The 15216-nt window shown below is 33.7% G+C and overlaps 3 protein-coding genes across 18 annotated transcripts in view; 2 read left to right on the top strand and 1 right to left on the bottom strand.

Annotated features, from left to right (window-relative positions):
- Nucleotides 1-220: 220 nt before the first annotated feature.
- On the top strand, nucleotides 221-1612 carry FRG1 (FSHD region gene 1). The gene is made up of 5 exons (XM_033479089.2): nucleotides 221-561; nucleotides 634-710; nucleotides 785-1077; nucleotides 1152-1351; nucleotides 1417-1612. The coding sequence occupies exons 1-5, from the start codon at nucleotides 497-499 to the stop codon at nucleotides 1562-1564; spliced, it is 783 nt and encodes a 260-aa protein (XP_033334980.1). The 5' UTR covers nucleotides 221-496; the 3' UTR covers nucleotides 1565-1612.
- A 137-nt stretch (nucleotides 1613-1749) lies between these two features.
- On the top strand, nucleotides 1750-6816 carry LOC117225491 (exportin-4). Of its 3 annotated transcripts, XM_033479087.2 has the most exons (13): nucleotides 1750-1890; nucleotides 2021-2135; nucleotides 2636-3025; nucleotides 3104-3368; nucleotides 3450-3907; nucleotides 3985-4255; nucleotides 4376-4638; nucleotides 4711-5138; nucleotides 5212-5507; nucleotides 5607-5806; nucleotides 5899-6155; nucleotides 6257-6473; nucleotides 6545-6816. In XM_033479087.2, exons 2-13 carry the CDS (start codon nucleotides 2085-2087, stop codon nucleotides 6797-6799), a joined length of 3351 nt encoding a protein of 1116 aa, XP_033334978.2. In that variant the 5' UTR covers nucleotides 1750-1890; nucleotides 2021-2084; the 3' UTR covers nucleotides 6800-6816. The 3 variants fall into 3 exon arrangements, with proteins under 3 accessions (XP_033334978.2, XP_076375356.1, XP_033334979.2); XM_076519241.1 differs by lacking the exons at nucleotides 1750-1890; nucleotides 2021-2135 and adding an exon at nucleotides 2190-2488; XM_033479088.2 differs by lacking the exons at nucleotides 1750-1890; nucleotides 2021-2135 and having other exon boundaries at nucleotides 2887-3025; nucleotides 3108-3368.
- A 105-nt stretch (nucleotides 6817-6921) lies between these two features.
- The window catches only part of unc-104 (kinesin family member unc-104), a 36550-nt gene continuing 28255 nt past the window's right edge, over nucleotides 6922-15216 (bottom strand). For 5 of the 14 annotated variants that reach the window (XM_033479095.2, XM_076519232.1, XM_076519228.1 and 2 more), the window contains 11 exons: nucleotides 14741-15110; nucleotides 14561-14651; nucleotides 14122-14237; nucleotides 13429-13984; nucleotides 13162-13351; nucleotides 12555-12802; nucleotides 12181-12483; nucleotides 11303-11590; nucleotides 10995-11131; nucleotides 10809-10910; nucleotides 6922-10701 (listed from right to left, as the gene is read on the bottom strand). In XM_033479095.2, the coding sequence (XP_033334986.1) occupies nucleotides 10599-10701; nucleotides 10809-10910; nucleotides 10995-11131; nucleotides 11303-11590; nucleotides 12181-12483; nucleotides 12555-12802; nucleotides 13162-13351; nucleotides 13429-13984; nucleotides 14122-14237; nucleotides 14561-14651; nucleotides 14741-15110 (2504 nt within the window). In that variant the 3' untranslated portion in view covers nucleotides 6922-10598. The remainder of the gene's footprint in view (nucleotides 10702-10808; nucleotides 10911-10994; nucleotides 11132-11302; nucleotides 11591-12180; nucleotides 12484-12554; nucleotides 12803-13161; nucleotides 13352-13428; nucleotides 13985-14121; nucleotides 14238-14560; nucleotides 14652-14740; nucleotides 15111-15216) is intronic. The other 9 variants (XM_076519231.1, XM_076519236.1, XM_033479108.2 and 6 more) reach the window with 5 other exon arrangements.

Here is a 15216-nt window from a genome sequence, read left to right on the forward strand (position 1 = left end):
ATTACTTTATATTAAAAAATATATTCAACTGAATTTAAATGAATGTATTTTAAATATTTACAAAAACAATCTCATTATTTTCACAATATATGGATATCAGCATTTTTGTATTATGTTTTACATTTATAAATATACTATATGAAAAAAGTCGAAACCTTAAATTCTTGGAACACCTTGTATAGGACCTATTTGACTTTCTAGCGCCATCTGAAGTATCACAGCGATAGTGCTGTGTGTTGCACTTCATTGGACTTGGTTGTATTGTGTTGTGTTCGGGGTTTTTATACTATGCTTGTTGTTATTTTTGACAGCCTGAATTTTTAAGGTTACGTAGTATTCGATGGTAAATAATTAATTAATATTATCGCCGTTTAAATAATTGTGCATATTATAAAAGATATACTATGATTTATATTATAAAACGGTTTCAAGTATAACAGCAACCGCTACATTTTCAGTAATAATAAATAATTATAAATTGGTGTAAGAATAGTAGATGACAATGTCCGAATACGACAAAGTAAGAACAGGGAAATTGGTTTTAAAAGGTGAAAAAATAAGGTATGAATTAATCTCTTAACTTAACGATTTGTTATTATCTTCATATCACAATCTTCCTTTCGTATTTTATAGATCAAAAAAACGTAAATCTAAAAAGCAAGAAAGAGAACATGTTACTACCACTGATGATAACGACACTTTAAATCACGGTATTTTGAAAACCAATAATATTTACAACGTCATTTCGTTTATTATAAAGTACTTTATTAAGGATTATTTTTAGGTGGATGGTGGAAAGCTACACAAGTGTCTGAAGTTACAGGAACAGTGGCAATTGAGTTTGGAAATAATACTTATATGAAAGCTTTGGATAATGGATTATTTACTTTGGGTGCTCCTCATGATGAGGGTGATGGACCTTCTCCAGAAGAAATTTTGACAGCATTTCCAATAGGCGAAACAAAAGTTGCATTAAAGTCTGGCTATGGAAAGTATCTAGGTGTTGATAAGAATGGTATTGTTGTTGGAAGAAGTGATGCGGTTGGCATGATCGAACAATGGGAACCAATTTTTCAAGTATTTTAACAACCGCCTAAATAACAAACACAATGATGTTATATAAGATTGATTCTTATCTATTCCTTTTCCAGGATAAGAAACTTGCTATCTTAAATAGCAATAATTGCTTCATATCGCTCACAGAAGAAGATGACATTGTTTGTCAAAATAAAACTGCTGGGTCCTCAGAATTTTGTACAATAAGAAGTATAATTCAGAAAACTCAGGATCCAAATAAAGACATTCCAAAGGAAGAACAAGGTTCCTTACTGGATGTTGAAGTGAACTATGTGTAAGTAAAGCAAAGTCAAGTATAAATTTTCTATAACAGGTGATAATTGCAGTGATTTCCTTTAGGAGGAAGTTCCAGAAATTTCAGGATAAGAAGCTGAAACTAAGCAAAGCGAATCATACAGAATTAGAAAAAGCAAAGCGTGAAGGGAATTTGCATGAAACTCTCTTGGATAGAAGAAGTAAAATGAAAGCAGATCGATATTGTAAATAATTTTGTATGAACTCTAAGATGTACTTATAAATTTTAATTAATCATGTATTATGTATTTATGGATATGTGTACATATACATATATATTACTCTGTTGGTATCATTTGGTTAGCAGTTTGAACGTTTTGCCATATACTAATTGGCGTTGAACAAAGCTTCATTTTCTCGCCACAAGAGGCACTATCATTACTTAAAAAGCAATTGATTCTTACTAGATTTTAGGTTACATCTTATATTAAAAGCGGCAAAGATTATGCGCTCTTTACATTCATAATAATAAATAAACTTCTTTAGTTTAAATAATTAGTAGTTATTATTCCATAGTTGGTAAGTCAGTCAAGTTTGAGCCATGAAAATTTCTAAAGTGACATATATATCCTTACCTCAAGGCAACGCTACTGCAACAATGAGTAGTCAACCAATCAGGGTTGAGATTAACTTTCTGTTGACTTTCTAGCTTCCCGCTGTCTATCGAGTAGAGCGCGACGTAGAGTCGATACTATACAAATAATTTCTTAGAAATGGAAGAACCAATAATTAACAAATTAGAGAAAGCTGCACAAGTTATTTTAGTAAGATTATATTCTTTTTTAAGTAACTTTGCTTACCTTTATAGGTTATAACAAATTTGTTTTGTAAATACTAACATGTATCAAACAATTCAGATTTGTGTATATCAGTTGTATATTATTTAAATTGTGTTTAATCCAGTTGTTTAATTTCGATTTTTTGGTGTTACGAAGACAAATTGTACATGTATATGCTTATTTTAAATTTAAAAATTAAATATGTTGGCTGAACTAGTAGAGGTATAAATAGCATTTTAAGTGTAACTATGACTTAAGTAATTCAAGTATAACTACACAATACAATTGTTTTTTGTTATTGTAAAATTCTAAGAATGTTTTTTTTTGTATATCCACAGGTATTTTGTTTAATTTGTGTGTGTGTGTGTGTGTGTGTGTGTGTGTGTGTGTGTGTGTGTGTGTGTGTGTGTGTGCATTCTCAATTATATTTTGTAAAAATACATTTCCTTGTAACAGTATCATTAATAGATCTGTTATTTTTTCAGGCACCACCCAACTTATTTACATTAGAACAACGACAATCTGCAGATGAAGTTTTTTTAAATTTTCGAAAAACTAAGTCTCCATATCAGCTTTGTCAGCAAATTTTAGAAACAAATACAAATGACTATATTCTTTTTGAGGCAGCTGGTCTTTTAAAAATAGCATTGGTAGAAGAATGGTCAAGTTTAAACAAACAAGATATCTATTCCTTAAGACAGTATCTTTTGCACTATGTAATTAACAAACCACATTTGGCCACATATATTAAAGGAAAAATATTGCAAGTTATTGCAATTATAATTAAAAGAAACAGATTCACTGATTCTGGGCAAGAACAGCAACAATTTTTAGACGAAGTAGAAGAACTAATAATGACTGGAGATTTATCAAGAGTAAATACATCTATAGACATTTATGCTGCTTTTTAATGTATTACGTACTTCTTGTTATGTGTTTTCTAATGTTTATAGAAAGTTTTAGGCTGTAATCTCATATCAGCAGTATTGCAAGAATATAAACTTGATGGAAAATCTTCAAATGTTGGGTACTCAATGGAAACTCACTATGCTGAAAAAGAAGCATTTGAAAAAGAAACTATAAAACGAATTTTCAAGTTTAGCCTTGGAATACTTGATGAATTGATTAAGAAGGATGAGCAAGATGATACTCTGGCATTTCTCAAACATTTACTTCCAATTTTAGAAACGATATGTACTTGGCAGATAATAAGTACAAATATCCTTTTCCTAATTAAATATTTGATTTTTACTATTGTAGTACTTTTCAATTACATTTCATTCCTTAACTCTATTGTACATCCTATTTTTAAATTATTTCATATTATGTATGCAGATCATACAGATCTTCTACATGAACAATTAAGATTGGATGAAAGCTGGCAGGATGTAATATTACCTCCTGCTGTACAGGATTTATTTTTTACTTTGTATTGGAAAATCCGAGGCAACCCACAGTTAGCTCATTTAGCAAGGATTTGTTTAGTTCAGTTGGGGACCTTAGATGGTTTAGTATTTTCATCTAAAGAAATGAAAATACAATACTTCTCCAATTATACTCGGAGATTTTTGGAATTTATTACAAATATTGAAATTATTGACCAAGAAGCGCCTGGAATTGCTCAGATTGTAAAGGATTTGACTAAATTTATTAGTACTAATTTTACAGCTTTACCTGAAGATGTGGTGAAAGCATTTATGGAACAGTTATGTAGATTAACCTGTCTATATGTGGAAAATTCAGCACAAGAAGAATTTGTAAGTTGCACAAAATGTTGCTTAACAATTATATTAAGATATGTATATAATTTTTAATGAGATTTTATCTATTACAGTTGTGTGCAAATGAATGCTTATACTCGGAGGGTTTGGATATCTTGTTTGGAATATGGATAGATATTTTGTCAAGAACTAGAATGAGTGAAAAAATGATTCCTTATGAATTTTGCAATCAAAGTTCTATGCAAATATTTAATGTGTATGTTCAGTGTCACTTATGTCCACCAGAAGGTATAAGAAATCTAGAAGAGAAAGACCTTAACAAACAGGAAGATGAAACTGAGAATGATGATAAAATTAGATTTAAGGAGCAATTGCAAATGATTGGTAACTTTTTTATTTAAGTCTTGTTTCATGCATTTTTCAATGAGTTCTTTTTATTGTGCGAAACATTTATATTATTGTATATTAAAGTTTTGTTAATGAGAAATTTGTTTTCTGACACAGGTTGTTTTGGAAGACAAATATTAGATCACTCTCTTTCACTATTGTCACATTTGATAAAAGACCGTACGTCGAAATTACGGGAAGTTCTAAACAAATTAGTAGGACAGACTGAATCCTTAAGTACATTAAACAATTCTTATACATTTAAATTATATGAAGATATACACTGGCTGCTACTCATATCGGGCCATGTACTTTGCATGGAATCTAGTGGTGAAATTCCTTCAATACCTACAGAAATAAAGGATTATTGTATAGAACAGGTTCGTACTATAGTAGATCAAATTAAAATATTACAAATATATACAAAATATATACAAAATTATATGTTTTAGGCAAATAAAGGAAAAATCGATATAAATCTTATATCACAATTTTTAGTAGCATCAGAGAATTGTTCTTCAGACGTTAATGTTGCTGCGACGTCAGTGGATAATGTTATACACGTTATCACAGATATTTTTCGTCTGTGCGCTATAGAAAAAACTGCAATACTTGTCCGTTTAGACAGTATTCTAAGCCCTGTATTGAGCTGTACTATACTATGGTTTTTGAACAGATGGTCACTCAGTTATCTTTTTGAAATATCTATAAGAGAACATACATTCTTAGATGTATTTCAAAAAGGTAGTTCTGGTGCATCGTGGGCTATAAACTTTCTTTTAGAAAAAATTGAATATAGTATCAATGTTTTCAAAAGCGAGGCTTCAATAATGCAGGAAACTATAAAATTATTAATGTCTCTTGTTGTTTCACACAAAAAGTAAGTATAGAACAATGATACAAAAAATATTTTGTTCTAACTGAATAAATGTACAAATATTATTATTTTTCAGAGCAACAGAAATATTGAAATCTGAACGATTTAAGCCTATTTGGAAAATGGCAGTGAAGGGACAATACCATCAAGAAGACTTTTCATCAGATGTTAAGAAGGGATTAATAAAAGCAGTGATTGTATGTATATTCATAGTTACAGATATAGAGGAAGAAGAGGCTTACTGGCGACAGACTTTATTACAACCACTTCAAGACAGGTATATAAAAATTACCTCGGATGAAAAGTTTTTAAAGTCCTACCAGCAAGAAGGAACTAAATTTGAAATTATAGATATTTTAGAACGTTTTATTGGTAAGTTTTGTATTTTTATATTTGATAAGATTATATTTCTAAAATATATATTATCGTCTGCTATATGTATCATATTTATAATGTCTCAATATAAAATAGGAGTTGCACAGGGATCTCAACATAAAATCACATCGTTTTCTTCACATCGAATTAAGATTTTAATTCGATATATGTATCCAATACTAGAGAAACTTCCTAATTTACTGTCTTTGTATCATAATTATCAGCAAATAGTACAACTAATTTTGGAATTGCTATCTGAATGCTCAAAAGTAATAGTTCCTCATTACCTGTCTGAGGTAAATATTTTTTAAATTACTGTTTGTATTAATAATATTACGAAAAAGGATACTGATGTTTATATAATTTTAGCCATGTTTTATACTTTCAGGCTGAAGAATCGCAGATATATGAAATATTCTTGAACACAATGAAAAGTTATATGCGTCACAATAATAATAGATTTGAAATCAATCTAAATGAGGAAGGCAATTACCAAGATATACAATTTATAATGGAAATGTTATATGATTTGTCACAGAGTACTAACAGGCCGAAATTGCTCGTAGATGTTTTTTTATGTGGTCTGAATATAATTATGCCTATAGTGACTATAAACTTGTTACAATTTCCAATATTATGTTCACTGTAAGTGAAAATATGTTACTATAATAATCGAGTCAATCGTAACACTTTAATTAAGTTTTATATATTGTGATTAAATAAATATATGATTATTTTTGTTATAGCTACTATAGAATGATACTATGTTTTTGTGGAAATTTCCCTGACAAAGCATGTAATTTACCCCCCGAATTGATGCGACCGATTTTAGAATCTTTAGAATGGGGTTTGTTTGTCACTATAAACCAAATATCTCAATTGTGTTTCGAAATAATTTCCCGTTTAGCAGAACACATATATTCACATCACACGCAAAATCAAATGCTAGTACCATTTTTAAAGGTAACTAATTTATGTATGTTTCTTCTTGATAGGATAACACTCATAATATTAATAAAATGTATTTTTTTAAGTTGCTGATGACTGCACTTTTCTCACAACAAATTGATGAAGATTTCGTACCGTCAGCATGCAATCCACTTTATTATTTGATACTCTGTTATCAAGAGGAATATAAGCAGCTTGTTCAAAACATTTTAGCTGCTCAGACGGATCAACAAATTGTACATAGACTGGCAGATGCTTTTACAAAACTTACGACTGATCCAAGGACTTTGAATTACGAAGAAATTATCATTAATGTAAGATTAATTTTAATGGTGAAATAAAATGAATTGAAAAACAATTTAATTTGTTTGTACTTGTTCCGCACTTGAACAGCACCCGTATGAAAATGGAAAAAGTTACATTATTAAATAACGTAAGGCGGGTTCGCCATGAAAAGAATTCGTTAAGCATACAAGCTTTTTATTGACCGATTTTATTACACGTTACCACTTACAGTGAGCCTAGCGAAAATCGAATAATAATAATAATAATAATAATAAATACAAGTTACAGCATCAATGCATGTTTCTCATAGCAAACGACCAGAAATGAATACGTTTTATGCAATAGGTTTTGTTTAAGTTACCTTATAAACAAGTATATAAACTTACATACTTGATACAAGGTAAATCATCATTAATTTCTTGCCTCCAGATGATGTTTGACATTTGACAAAATGCTTATGTTAATATTAAATTTATTTATATATTTATATAATATACTGTATTTGTATACATATATATATAAATATATATATATACATATATTTATATACATATTTATATATATATTTATATATACTTTCACATTCTCTCTCTCTCTCTCTCTCTCTCTTACATTCTTCATTCTCTCTTTTTTACGACCTTCTTTCTCTCTCTCTCTCTCTCTCTTTCTATCTCTTGTTTCATTCTCTTTAACAATGCTTATTAATCTTACCAAGGGCGTTTTGTTTTTCAATCTGCAACGCTCGTTTCAATTTTATTTTACGTTTACCCACTTACCCACCTTATATTATCTTTTTCTCTTCAGCTTCGTATGTACTTTCCAATTTCTTCATTGTTTACGGCGTTATGAACGAAGACTTTTAACCCCCTGAAGCAATGATAATTACTGTGCATAGCTTCTCTTTACTTACACGCATAATTTTTTACATACATTGTAACAAATTATTGGTAAATAATGAGATTAAGATTTAATTACTATACATCATAAGTAATACCTATAAATACTGTATGTGCCCGTAATTATTACAGCCTTGTAGAATTTATCGCGCTTTCGCCTAGATTAAGAGAGGAAAATTAAATAATTTCGTCATGCACCCATTACGTTCGACTTATTGTTGTGAAAATGCACCTTACAATTCTTCGTTTTAATCTTACGTCCGTTGCATTTATGCTGTAAATACATAATTAACTCTTTTTGAAAATAGGAATAAATACAGTCCTCAGTTTACATTCTTCAGTTCTTCAGATTTGAATGCGTTTTATTCGGAAATGTCATGAATACGTGAAAAATGCATTATGCATGCTATTACTAGTCGCTTAGAGTATTTATGTTACACGATATTCGCCTTCTTATTTCGAATAAAATACGGAATTGCTACAGTACAGTATTATGATTGTTCTTTCTTAATAAAAGAAACCCAAACAGAATTTAATATTGTATTGTTCTTATTTTTTCAAAGATGAAAGTGTTACCTACATTTTATAAATTAGTATTGCATCTCGTTTTGTTGTGGTATAAGAAAAGCCACTGTCCAATTTTCAGAGTAAATTTTATTTTTTCTCTAAAGCAAATGAAGTTGGTAAGTTGTTTATAATTATATTTTCCAAGTTGCTTTGTAACAAACTTTGATAAATTGATAGTTAATCTCTTCACAGTAATATGATCCATCGCTTATTCGTATAATTAAAAACTGTCTCTTCTACCCAAAGAGCCTTCGGTTATAAATACACAAAGATAAGATTAATAAAACTGATACATTTGAATCTCCGTTTTACGAAAATTATTTAAATAAATTAAATTAAACTAAACGTTATTCTATTTAACACATTGTTGACTGGTTGTCTTCTGATGACACGCATCGTTGACTATTTTCATAATTCAATAAAGCAATTGAACATTGTTCAATAAAATAAACGATACTACAACGACAATTTATACAATTTTGTACTTTGGCATGATGCATTAGCCAAAGTAATAAAATGCATATACAACTGCATAAGCTGATGCGTGTGCATATATGAACATACTCGCGGCAGATCAACAACATTTGTGCATGAGGACCCGAGTATGTCGTGACTCGTCAACAATGTGTTCATAAAGCAACGTCAAATAATATATTTAAATATCACATACGCAATAATTTATGATCATAGCTATATCATGTAATATATAAATTAAATGCATGACGTAGTTACATTCAATTTACAAATATAAATAATTAACTATGCTGTAATAGTGTCCTCAATAACGAAGACCACAATTTACATGTGGAAATGTGACTATACTTTTACAAGAAATGTAACGTAAACGTTATTATATATATATAACATATATATATAATACTTTCTAACTCGATCAATGGTACATGTAGGTATATTAAAAATGAAAAATTTACACGTTGAAAGGCAACAGAAATTACTGATGATCCTATCAATTTACTCGCCTAAATTCTTGCTTCAAAGGGTTAAGCGTCGAGTGCATACAACTTATTCGATTATGATCTCTCGTTCTTCACAATAAGTATGCCATAGTTAACAAAATAAAACTATCAGATTCTACAACAGTTAGCAAGCAAAAACGGCAACAGGAGCGCGGCGTACTTCAGTGTACTCCATCGCTTTTATAAACGACCGAGAAATTAATTTGCCTCGGGGGGGATTTTTCTGATTAAAACTCTACGATCTTTGAGACTAAGACAGATATATTCGTTCTTTAAATAATTATGTATATTTTACACAGAACTTAGTGCAATCATATTAGTAAATAAATAGAAGAAGAAAACGCGGAAGCTTTACTATATATGCAATTAGTTGGTTTTAAATAATACTGGGAATCGTTCACCGTTGAAAATGTACGTAAACGAATTGAAAATATGATTTAATTCAAATTTGTATCCACAGTAAAATAAAACAAAAATAATCTCTCCTTGGTTGTTCGATATCCGAGGCTTCAGACGTACTAAGGATGTGAAACAAGACAGGATGGGGTATGAAAGGATCATTTTGATGACGGTCACACATACGAACTTAATTCGTAAAATGAATACACTATGAATTATTCAACGCTCACCGACTCAACCCGTACGAAACAATTCGCACCCTTTTTCTCGGTGTATAATCTCCAATCATGAACACGCAAAAATTCGTAATCTCACTACTTCGTCCCATCGTCTATCTCCCTTTCTCTCCCTCTCTTTCTTGCTATCTTTCGCACACACATCTCTTATGGGTATACCTACAAGTGTGTATATCTCTTGTCTCTTTTCTATGATCGTCTTAGGAATGTTTTATTTAGGCATAAATACGTTCCTCTTCGTCACTATGCGGTTCCGTGCTTAAAGAGAATCGCTTCGTATGATCGACTAATATCGAGAAATTCAAATACGATGTAAGAAGGTATTGCAGGCTCGCTTGGTTCGCAGTGCCTCGTCAACGTTTAACGACGTTTCGATCAATGATCCATGAAACGAACGGAGAGGTTCGCGCGCCCAGCTCGCAACACCGAAACAATAATTTGTTGTCTTTAAATACAATTCGAACGCGTGTAACATTTGTTTCGAAAGACGAATTACGTTTCGTTTATAGTTAGTGATTTTACTTCTTTTTCCATCTTCTCTAAACGATCGTCAGCCGTGATCGGTCGGACGATCGCTAAAGCAGATGTCAAGATATATTCGGCGGCTGTCGAAGTTGGTAGCCGATCGATATGCTTTTCCGAGCCGTTTTAATAATCGAAGACTACCGAAAATCGAAAGCTACAGAGATCGTGGGACTCGAAGGCCGAGTGCGACCAGTACAGCACCTTCTCGGAGGCTTTTGTTATGACGCTTGTTACCTCGGCCAACGTTTCGACCACTCACTTGTTTTGGTTCGATTGTTGCTCTATCGGTGGAGCTAGACCGACAGGCGAAGCGTTATTTAGATTTGCAGCTGTCGGACCTTTGCGCGCTAGCTTTGATCTGGAAAAATATAAAAAATGATTCCATATCTTATTTAACACATAATATTTAGGTGGCTACTTTTAGGTGAACCATCCTAGGAAATATTTCAAACGATTTGATTTTACCTGATTTGACCAGCGAGAAGGGGATTAATAGCATAAAGCCAGTCGTAAACTTCTTTATCCCCTAAAGTTTGCAACAAGTATCCCCGATGTTTTGTAACAACGCTGAAATGAACAATAAGTGAAAAAATAGTCATTCAGGATTCTTTCACATGTGTTTGTTAACACGATTTCTGTTAATCAACTCACCTGAAAGTATTTGGTACTTTGACCATAGCTAATTGATCTTCAGAGTATTCGACTTGAGCGGTAGCTAAATTGATGAGAGCCCTTTCTACGGGATCCTTCTCTTCTCGGAAGATTAGAACGTATGGTCGTCGTACAGCCTGGACACAACAACAGTATACATGCGTTCATAGTCCAGGAATTAAGTTTTAACACTTTACCTGTCAGCGAGGACTTAATGGTCTTTTAAAAATGCAACGAGTTAATAGGCTTCCGATAGTGAAAGTGTTAAAACAGGCATTGGTAAATCTTGTTGTCCACTTGATACATACCACCCAACGTTTTTTCCAGCCGTTAGTCTTGTGCTCGAGAACATTTAGGTATCCCTTTCTGGCAATAACCGGACTGATACGGATTTCTTCAACTTCTGGCACGTAGAGCACCAAATTCTCTTTCGAGGGGGAGGAGGAACCTAACGGCGCTGGTGCGACGGTGCATGTTTGGTTGTTGGATTCACTTGCCAATATACTGTCCTGTAGTTCCTGTAGTCTAGCCCTCTCCGGTGAACTCAACCTAAGGATGCACGACTTAGTCCTGCTCCATACTATTATACCAGCAGCCTGCAAGTAACACTCCAGCATCACCCTGACCATGTGTCCCATTGTGCTGGGCGGTTGTCATTGACTCGAACACCTCGAGTCATCGTCAAGTAGACAGTAAGCAGTTCATAGAAGCCGACTGCGCTAAAAGCGCGACTTTGAATCAGCGAAGCTATCCGGTAATATTGCACAATTAGATTTTGGCGAATCGAAAAGATAAAGTGAATTTAACCATTAGTTTTAATTGAAATTGTACAGACAAAATCAAAGTTGTTGCAAGCTATATGAAAAAGGTGAGCTGATTCCGATTCGTTTAAAACACTGAAGAAATTTCGATGTTCAAATTGAATCGAATCCTCACTATCTTCACTCTTTCTGATTAGTTGAATGCCGATCGGAACGTAAATATTTTCAGTGTGTCTGTTTTTGATTATCAATTTGATCCATGAACGTCTTGAACGGATTTACGCAATACGAATGAAGAAAGAGAGTATCGCTTTCTTTGAATCTCGAGAGCAATATCTATTTTTGCTATTGTCAATGTAATACGATGCGACGAAGCGTGGACAACCGCTACTAGCAGGAGCACTCAGGCATGCGGGGAGGGTTACCTGCTCTAAGTAATCACTAGTTCTCGCGTATACTGACTCTTGGGACGAGGACGATATCACGGAAGACATCATGGATGCCGACATATCAGCCATAGTGTCTTCGCCAGGTGAAACGTCAGAGAGAATAATAGGTTCTTTGCTTGGGATTCGACCCTGAATTAGTTTGATGTATTTCATCGCTAATTCTTTCTCCTTTTCGGTTAATTCACAATGCTCGTTAACGTCTTTACTTGTTGAACGTTTGAGCTTCACTGGGCTAGCATGTGGTTCATTCGTTGCTTTTGCCATCATATTGCAAACCTCCTGTAAGAACAAATAAATATAATATTGAAAAATTTATTTTGTATTGCCATTTATACTAACAATGGCATTACCTTTTCGCCTTTCGTGAAATCGTGTGGTGTCTTATTGCAATATGGGACTATGTCGATACAAAGCTTATCCCATAAAAGTAACATGTATCTGACTCGCTCCACTTCCTCTAACCTGGTCAATTTCTCCAGTTCCCATTGATGATCAAATATTAGGCTATCTCCTCGTGGTCTCCATCCATGGAGATTCTCTTCTCCTCTGACGTAAGTGGAGCTTGTATCCAACACCCGTCGTTGTCGCCTTTGTACACCTGAAAAATAATTATGAAAGAGGAGTAGGTACTGAATGAAAGAAATATCAAATATTACATGGTATGTAAATTTTTGTTTCCAAAAGATACTTTTTGTAATACAAAAGAAATAAATCATAATTGAAAAAATGGCCAATTCATATGTATCATGATATAATAATCATTGTAGATATTGTATATTACTTTTAAGAAGATATTCTGATCTCTCCCTCTCTCTTAAATCAGAGTACCGACTTTAGTAACTATAAAGCACAATTACATCGTTTCAAATGATATAGAAAATGTACGCGACTATTATATCAATGAGAAAGGGAAGGATTGTGGGGTTGGGGACTACGCTAAGGGTAGACAAGACAAACCTGGGCTACCTGCTTCCGAAGAACGACGCAGGACTAACTCGTAGACACCGCTGAGTCTGTTAGCCTCCTGATTACGATAGCTTCCGCTGAACAAATGCTTCAACGACCGTGGTCCTACTCTGGCATCTCTACCATAGATGATCATGCTCAGATCTTTGGTAATGATAGCTGGTCTTCCACAGTTCTCTAACTAAAAATAGACGAAAATTCAAATGGCGGATCACACTTTAAGTTATTGCTAAATATAGTAACAACAAATACACATACTTCAAGGTATGCAGAGATGGTCATGAAGATTTGTTCCCCATAGGCTGTGACTCTGTTAAGCAAAGCTGAATTATGAAGCGAGCTGTCCCAAGCCGCCTCGAATCTAAACATGCATCTGTCGTCTCCAGGTACTTCGAGATATTCGCCAGGGAACAGACCCAACGAGAGCACGGAAGAATCGTTGTCCTCTTCCTCGGGCTCCGGTGTGTTTCTGATACGTCCGACCACCAACTCTCTGACGTCTTTCCAACGTAATTCAAACGCCGGCTCGTGAACGATAGTGATTCGAATGCGACGCTGAATGCCTTGGTGAAGCAGGAAGAGCCCACGACAAGGTAGATCGTCGCTGTGGTCAACTACTGACGGCACATATTCGCCGTTAGGCGCCAATTCGCAGATCTCGAACCAAACCAACACGTCGTATTTCGCATGTACGTGCGATGTGCTAGGTGACGGCAACACACTTCCAAACTTAGGCGAGCGTACCGGTTGACTGATCGGTATTGACGGCGGTAACATCCTCTTCGGTGGTTGTCTGACGCTGTTGGGATGAATGCTAAAGTAAAGGTATGCGCCAGGCATGCAGGCGATAGAATGAGAAAAGAAAGAAAAGGGACAGGGTTCATTTAATGTCTGTTCTATTCAATATGAAAAAAAAGAATAAAAAAAATTCTGAACGAATTGAATGCTCACTATTCCAATTTGGCATCTTTGTGCAGAGGATGCTGCTGATAGTGTCCGAACACCTCGAACACGATTGGTTGAGTCTTCAGATACTCCAAGAACGATTTTGTCACCGTCACAGTAATCTAAATAAGTAAGGTAAGACTGGTTAAAAAGCATTGATTCATATTGTTTTAAGTAATTCTATGGCCAGAAAGGTACTTGTTTATCGTTCGACATGATGATATTCAGCAATGTCTACTAAAGCTTAGATGGGATTACCTCGATCCTTAATTGTAAACTGTAAGCTATCTCTATCTCTAATAAAATATCTATTCCATACATTTTGAAGAAATTTTTAAGGGTAACATCTTTTTCCAGAAAAATTCCGCAGGAATAGAATCTTCTTAAAAATAAAACATAAATACTTGTTTCAACCCTTGGCATTTAGAACACTTTTCTAACTTACATTTTGTACGTGATAAAACCCTGGTGGATTTCCTTTTCCTGTATTCTTGACTGGTTCTGTTGAGAACGCTTCATCATGACGGTGCAAGAAACTGTATGCAATAATTTTATACACATTAATAATTATCGTTATTAATATTTAAAGTGTTTACAATCATTGGTGCTTTATATTAACACATACTTGAATTGGCAGAAAATATCGGCGTATTCTGTAGAAATGCCTATTGCCTGCAGTACGGTTACCCTGAATGTGAACTCAGAACCTGGTTGCAAATGATCTGGTAGATCTTCTTCCTTCATATCGCTGGAAACAGAACTGTCTCCTCTGCCGCTATCAGCATCGCCAATGTCGTCCTCGTCCTTCACATCCTTTTGCTCGTTGTGACCCTCAACAACGCGTTCCTCGTGCAATAAAATCTGTCGATTTTTTTCCAAGGTTTGAGTCAGTAGAGTGTTGCGCTTATTTTGCTTCTGATTGCCGAATAGATCATCCTCGAAGGAAATTCTAGCTGACTGTCTAACGCCGCTTGAGTACTCGCTGTTTTCCTCTTCTGGAAGAAGGGTTCGTTAAGAAAATCCTACGCCGAGTTGTTCAAGTCAAAGTGTGTCAATCATTAGGAGAAAAAATAAATTTCTATTTAACTCCTGTTTGGACAC

Source organism: Megalopta genalis, chromosome 2 (assembly GCF_051020955.1).
Source record: "Megalopta genalis isolate 19385.01 chromosome 2, iyMegGena1_principal, whole genome shotgun sequence".
NCBI lineage: Eukaryota > Metazoa > Arthropoda > Insecta > Hymenoptera > Halictidae > Megalopta > Megalopta genalis.

What these genes read in the sequence shown, in the direction of transcription:
- LOC117225491 (XM_033479087.2), top strand. Translation starts at nt 2,085, where the DNA reads ATGGAAGAACCAATAATTAACAAATTAGAGAAAGCTGCACAAGTTATT. An exon ending in TATTTTAGAACGTTTTATTG is followed by an intron (nt 5,508 to 5,606) that starts GTAAGTTTTGTA and finishes AATATAAAATAG; the next exon opens with GAGTTGCACAGGGATCTCAA. An exon ending in TGCTAGTACCATTTTTAAAG is followed by an intron (nt 6,474 to 6,544) that starts GTAACTAATTTA and finishes TATTTTTTTAAG; the next exon opens with TTGCTGATGACTGCACTTTT.
- FRG1 (XM_033479089.2), top strand. Translation starts at nt 497, where the DNA reads ATGACAATGTCCGAATACGACAAAGTAAGAACAGGGAAATTGGTTTTA. An exon ending in AATGGGAACCAATTTTTCAA is followed by an intron (nt 1,078 to 1,151) that starts GTATTTTAACAA and finishes TTCCTTTTCCAG; the next exon opens with GATAAGAAACTTGCTATCTT. An exon ending in GATGTTGAAGTGAACTATGT is followed by an intron (nt 1,352 to 1,416) that starts GTAAGTAAAGCA and finishes GATTTCCTTTAG; the next exon opens with GAGGAAGTTCCAGAAATTTC.